The sequence below is a fragment of the Capsicum annuum genome, chromosome 3 (genome assembly GCF_002878395.1).
Source record: "Capsicum annuum cultivar UCD-10X-F1 chromosome 3, UCD10Xv1.1, whole genome shotgun sequence".
NCBI lineage: Eukaryota > Viridiplantae > Streptophyta > Magnoliopsida > Solanales > Solanaceae > Capsicum > Capsicum annuum.
The window spans coordinates 15,080,258-15,087,431 of NC_061113.1; the positions used below are offsets into that span (position 1 = coordinate 15,080,258).

At 28.6% G+C, this 7,174-nt stretch overlaps 1 protein-coding gene across 1 annotated transcript; it reads left to right on the top strand.

Moving 5' to 3' along the window:
• The first annotated feature begins 5,312 nt into the window (after positions 1–5,312).
• On the top strand, positions 5,313–6,683 carry LOC107866609 (RING-H2 finger protein ATL16). The gene has a single exon (XM_016712642.2). The coding sequence runs from the start codon at positions 5,450–5,452 to the stop codon at positions 6,512–6,514; it is 1,065 nt and encodes a 354-aa protein (XP_016568128.1). The 5' UTR covers positions 5,313–5,449; the 3' UTR covers positions 6,515–6,683.
• Positions 6,684–7,174: the final 491 nt, after the last annotated feature.

The following is a 7,174-nucleotide window of genomic DNA, read 5'->3' on the forward strand; positions in this document are numbered from 1 at the left end:
CTCACAAGACTACTTTTGTAATTTCAATTACTTTTGTGTATATATATATTAAAAGTGTGAAGATCCTTAGAAAGGTGATTTGAACTTTTTACACTTCATTAAAAGTCTTTGCTTTTGACAAAATCGTCTTTTCACTATTTTTCTTACAATTATTTTTTAATTATATTTATAATATTAATTGAACTCCTAAAATATATAGAAAGAAATATATTTGAATTAAAGACTCCTAAAATATATGGAAAAAGATTCTTTTACATCTTTGTTTATTGAAGGTAACTTTTGAAAAATTTCTATACGTATACAAATGCACCTTTTATTTTCAATCTAAAAATAAAATTTTACAATAATATAAATTGATAAAATATTAATTTTAAGCCATTTAATTTAAAAGTATTCTATTATAAAAATAAAAAGAAGTACGAAAGTTGGACTTTCGTATGAAAAGCATATCTATATTTTTAATGGGTAATAGTTTGACTTTCTTTTTTATATTATATTAATCTGACTCCTAAAATATATGGAAAGAGAATCAATTAATATTTTTCTTTGTAGTGATCAATTAAAAAAATACTCCTAAAATAGGATAGAGAAATACTATTAAAATAGGATTGTATTAAGAAAATACTTCTATAAATATACTGAGATGCACTTTAAACTAAAGAAGAAATCGATTTACTTATTGAAAAAATATGATTGATGTTCTATATTGGTATATGCTTAATAATAGAATTCAACTGTGTGCATATATATCTTCTTTATTTTTATTCAATTAATTTACTCGATTTTGAGATTTTTTTTTTATGTAAAGGTTAGGTCTAATTGTATAGTTTTTATATCTCTATTTTGAGAATTTTTTTGTGTAAAGATTAAGTTTAGTTGTATTATTTTGATATTTCTATTATCGTATTATTTTGTTATGGTTTACAGATGGTAGATGAATGTCGGACGACTTTGAGAAAAAATTTTGTGTAAAGGTTAAACTTAATTATATTGTTTTGATATTTCTATCATCGTATTTCTCTGTTGCAGTTTACAGGTGGTATATGAATGTCGATCGACTTTGACAATTTTTTTTGTAAATGTTAGATTTAATTAAATAAATTCTAGTTGAATTTAATTATTGTATTCATCTTATTATTTAAAAAATATCGTATTTAGTATAACGCTTGAACTCAATAAAGTGAGGTATACGCGTGAGACGCGTACACCTAAACTTGTATATATATATATATATATATATATATATATATATATTATAATGGTCCAAAATATGAGTATAAAATCTTTGAAAATAGTACTTGTACTAATAAAGGTCAGAAGTTTCTTAGCATCGAGGTTATTGCTCTTTGACAGTTTGCCTGGGCAAACAAGTCTTTGTTTTGGATTTTGTGTTCATTATCTATTTTAAAGTACGGAATTATAATTACAAATTTATGCTACATAAAATTAGTGTACATAAACTTTACTTATCTCATGAAGATAAAGAAGTTGCTTTTGATAAATTCACAGCTTCAATAATGTGTGCCAAAGTAATGAGTAAAGCTCGCATAACAAATAATAGAGAAATCATAACATAGAATTCAGAAAAAGGAGTAGAAACTATGGGCAAAATAACGTGATAATCGAAAGAAAAAATAATTAATAACCAAAATCAGAGGACAAAAAATTACAAGACTAATCTTAATGCTAATGGTGTTCCAAGAAGAAACAAGTATATATTGTTCCTCAAACTATATTCGCGATAAAGCGAGATAACACTGAATTATCTAATAACTTTCTATCCTAATCATCGGTCTCCATAGGCTTCACTAAGGTAATGTTCTCAACAAGTTAAAAATATACAATATCATGACTTATCACCTCTCACTAATACTTCTTCATTCTACCTCTACCTCGTCTTAAAATCACCACTCTGCCAACATCTCACACTTTCTTATTAGGACATCTGTATATTTTCTCTTAAATATAACACGTCTAAAAATAGTGAAAGAAGAATATTCATCCCACCACAGTCCAACGAACAAATCATCAACAAAAAAAGCACTTCCTTTTCTTACCTAAGTGACTTCTTTCTATAACCTTTCAACACTCGGAACATTAAAAAATTAAGTTTTTAAGGGGCACTTCAAACAAAATTAGTTATACTCGGTGTTTACAATGAATCAATAATTATATGAAATGTGTAATCTTAGATGTACTTTTATATCTTAACTACGGACCACAAAATTTATTTTTCACTCAACTTATTATTTACCTATAATTATAATAACTTAAGTGGTTTGATATAAACATTTTCACTAACTTTTTTTTTTCTTATAAATTCCCTTGTATTAGATCCTCTTAACACTTTCTAGGATTCCCTTTTTGGGTTTCTATTACAAATTTGACTTTTTTGTGTGTGATATCTACCTTTTTCTTCACAATTGCTTTTTGGGGTTCTTGCATTGGGTCCCAAAATTATAATTAATTCATTGTCCTAATATATGTATGTATAGCTTTCTTGGCTAAAGTTTCTTTCAAGATTTCAAAATTGGATTTAAAGGGGTAGGGGTCCAGAATGACATTACTTTGATGTGAATAGAAGCTTAGAAGATATACCCTTAACCCCACGTTTGGGTTGTTAAGTTAGTGATGACTAGCTAGTCGTTAATTTTTTCAAAGTGTGGGTTGCATGTGCAATGGAAAATTATTTATTTCCATTCTTCATGATTAAGATTGGATTAGCTTATCAAAAAGGTTTAACCTTTTGAGAGTAATCACTTTTCAAGAATATCCTAATCTTTACTCTTGTATAGTCTTTCTTTTTACTCTATTTTTCACTAGGTGTGCAATACTCTCGTATGAGCTCCGGCTAATTCGAATGACATTGTTGGGCCCATTCTAGGGGTGACCGCCCCCAATAAAATTTTGGGCAAAACAACATAAATCTTGACTGTTTAGTGCTTAACTATCGAAAATTCTGACATTTGCATAATTACTGAAATCTCAATTTTGGGTTTATCGAGATACATAATTAGCTTTCAATACGTCAAATGAAGACACGTTTTTTTCTTTTTAAAGATACATAATTATCTCCCGATACATCTTTTTCGATTTTGGATCTGTCGAGATACATATACATCCAACAAAGATGCACTTTTTCCTTGTAAAAGATATATAATTAGCTTTCAAAACATTTTTTCAATTTTGGATCTATCAAGATACATAATTAGCTTTTCGATATATCTAAGGAAGTTACATAATTAGCTGAAATTTTTATAATTACTTTTAAGGGTGGAAATTTATGTAAATATGATAAGTTAAGATGTATGTTTATATCATTATTTTAGCTAAAATGTTCTTCATATCTCAAAACTCAAACCCGAGACCTTTAGTAATTAAGGATGAAGCAGTCCGATAACTTCACCACTTTGTTACACTTGTATAGTATTAAGTGATCCAATAACATAAAAGGTGTATACAAGTTAATTAAATCAACAAAAAGAATGAGAGTAATATAGCAATTGCCTTGTAAATAAATTTCCTTCTTTCAAGATAGGTAGAATAGTAGTAGGAATTTTCCAACCTGCAATTAATCATTTTCTCTTTTTTCTTATATTTATCCACACTTTGTGTGTAAGTGAAGATTCCTCATCAAAGTGTCATCTCATTGTCATTTTATCTTTTAGTTGATTTCTAAAACATTCTACCTAATTGGTTTTGTCATCATAGAATATGATCAAAGTGTTTCTTGAGAATCTAATGAGTTGTTTTGATGATAACTTATAAAAACTTCAATTCTTTTAGGTTTACCAAACAATAAATTTGACACATCAAATCTACAGAAAGACTAGAAGTAAATAAAAGAAAACTCAATCATCAACTGACACATTTTGATCATTGAACCTGGAGAAATCATCATCATCCTATTTTTTTTTTTTTTTGTGATGAGATTACGGTATCTTCATTGATGTTCGACTAAATATAAATTCGCACATTAGCGCATTGTCATTTTTAGAGGAAACGCTTCCAACAGATTTCTTTTTCCATTCTCAAAGGCTCGAATGCAAGGCCTCTTACTAAGAATGGAGGCATTCTGACCATCTGATCACAACTCACGTTGGCCGTTATCATCATCTCCTATATAAAAAAAAAAGATATATATAAAACTAAAGTCTCTATACTCAATGGCTACAAACCTAATACCTCTCTGTCCTTGTTCAATCAATAACCTAGTATTATAATTCAAGAATAATATATATACTATTGATGTCAACATCAACTATTAAAACTAATACTCCCTCCGTTTCAATTGTAGTCTTTAAACAATAGATATATAAGATGTATCAAAATATTTTTTAATTTCATATTATCTTAAATATATCATGTGAAAAGTTAGAACATAATTAAAGAGTAACTCCGAAAAAAAAAAAGGCAATTTTTTCGAAATAAAGAAAAAAAAAGGTAAGATGTATAAATCAAAACGGAGTGAGTAGTAAAAAACAAAAATGTCAGCCTTTTAATTACTATTATTTCTGAAAGTACACCCAAAGGTTCATAAATGTAAAAAAAGGTTATACATAATACCTAGTCTAGCTAGTTAAAACATTAGAGGTGAAATATTATTTTTCCCATCTTACTTTCAATTAAAAAAAATTCTCACATGCAGAAACCAAAACATCAAAGATTTTTGTTGACCATCTAATCACATATTCCCTGACAGTAACATAATATTTACAGAAAGCATCAAAGATTTATTGTAAATCTCCCTTCCTTCTCTACTTTTATAAAGATCTAGTTTTAAGTTCAATGCATATAATGTCAAATTTTATGATAAACATAGGTTATTAACTTAGATAAAATGGTAACTAACATAGTATTATAAGTAACACATGTAATATACATAATTTAAAGACTTTGACAAATAAAAACTTGTCAATTATTAATCATAATCTGCAGAAATTAATTAGGATGGACCGCAAGTTCCAAGTGTTCAAAAAACAGTATAAAAATTTACTACTCCGTATTTTAGATGGGTAAATTTCAAATTTTGTTGGTAAGAAAATTCTGACTTCCTCATTAGAATAAAAAAATCCTATAATCAAGTAGAATAAAAAATTTACTATATATATTTTCTTGTCAACTAGTAGTACTAGTTTTTCTTATAATTAATGAAGGCAGAGAGACAACATTCACCAACTACGTACCTCGAAAGTCAGACTTTTTTTCTTTTTTTTTTTTAAAAAAAGAAAATTTATAAATATTTTAAACCTTATAGTAAACCATTTTCCTCTTATAAATATGCTCACTCTCCCATTTAATGTCTCCTTTTTCATCAAACCCCTAGATTAATGTTGAATCTTTTTTGATATTTTCTCTTTACCTTCCATAACATGTTCATGTGCATTCAAGATCCAAACATAACTATTTGTCCCTCTTTTGTCTTTACAAAAAAAAATTAATTTATATCATGGATCTAGTTAGACTAAAGTACTTTGAATCAATATCACACATGAAAAATCATCCAATTAATCCTCCTCCAACTTCTGCTTCAATTTTTGGTTCACCTATACATTCTTCTTCTTCTTCTTCTTCTCATCATGCTGGCTTTCCTATTATAGCAGTTGCCATTATTGGAATATTAGCTACTGGAATATTGCTAGTTAGCTACTACATTTTTGTGATCAAATGCTGCTTGAATTGGCATAGAATTGATCTTTTAAGGCGATTTTCGTTCTCTAGAAATCGACGTATTGAAGACCCTTTAATGGTGTATTCACCAGCAGTAGAAAATAGGGGATTGGACGAATCTGTGATTCGTTCAATCCCCATTTATCGATACAAGAGAAGGGGAGAAAATTCAAGAATTGATCAATGTGAATGTGCTGTTTGTTTGAATGAGTTTCAAGAAAATGATAAGCTAAGAGTTATACCAAATTGTGCACATATTTTTCACATTGATTGTATTGATGTTTGGCTACAAAATAATGCAAATTGCCCACTTTGTAGGAATAGTATTTCATCATCTACAACAATTGCTAACACTAAATTGTTGTTACCTTTGGATCCAATCATTGCTCCAAGTTCAACACCTCATCAAGATCCAAATCTTGAAAATTTTAGAGATGAAGATTATGTCGTCATAGAAATAGCAAACAATAGCGAGAGTTTTAGTACATCAGGCCGACCTGATCAAGAAAGTTTGAATTCAGGGGAAATAGAAAAAAAAGTTGCATCAAGAAAATGCAAAAAGTTCAATCATGTAACAAGCATGGGAGATGAATGCATTAACATGAGGAAAACAGATGATGAATTTGCATCAATTCAGCCTATAAGAAGATCATTTTCAATGGATTCAGCGACGGATCGACAACTTTACGTAGCAATTCAGGAGATTATAATGCAGCAACAAAGGCAAGTTACTGATATTAGTCCCTTTGAAAGTAGTTGTAGTAGAGTAAAAAGATCATTTTTTTCATTTGGACATGTAAGGGGATCAAGAAATGTAGTTTTACCAATTCATTTAGAGCCATAATGAGAAAAAAAAATTTGAATTTTTATTGTAATTTTTTGTGTGCAGAAATATAGTTGTGTATATTAAAATAGTTTTACTAGAAGTACTCGAACACAATATTTCAGGGTTGGAGGTAGAGGACGCTTACCATTTGAGCAACCCCTCTCGTTGAAGTTCAACTTTCTGGTTATTCAAATGTGTTTTCTTTTTTTTTTTTTTTTTTTTTTGAATTATTCATATGAGGTTGTGATAAATAGGATAAGTATAATCATCTTGAAATAAAATTTAAAGTTAACTTTTGTATAAGATTCACAAGGCAGGACCACTATGCAATAGGACTTATTGTTATGATTATAGGCATCATTACTTATAACAACCAATCTTCTTTTTTGCATTTTTCTTTGCTTTGGTTATTTTTTTTGCCAATGACAGCTAAACAAAATGTCCCTTCCCTTAATATATGGAAATAATTTACAAGAAGAATCAGACTGATTCAGATCAAATTTAACAAGGACAGTACCCTTATGTTTTTTCCTTTTTTTAATTTTGGGGGTGGGGGGTCCCCCTTGTTGCAAAGTCACAACTATCAACCACCACATTGCTTCCTCTTCTCTTTTTTTCCTTTCTCATTGGGTCAATGTCATGTCTGGTATAAATTGTTATGCCTAATTAACAGCTTTT

Bases quoted from the DNA above. Each gene is read 5' to 3' on its own strand.
- LOC107866609 (XM_016712642.2), top strand. From the start codon at position 5,450: ATGGATCTAGTTAGACTAAAGTACTTTGAATCAATATCACACATGAAA.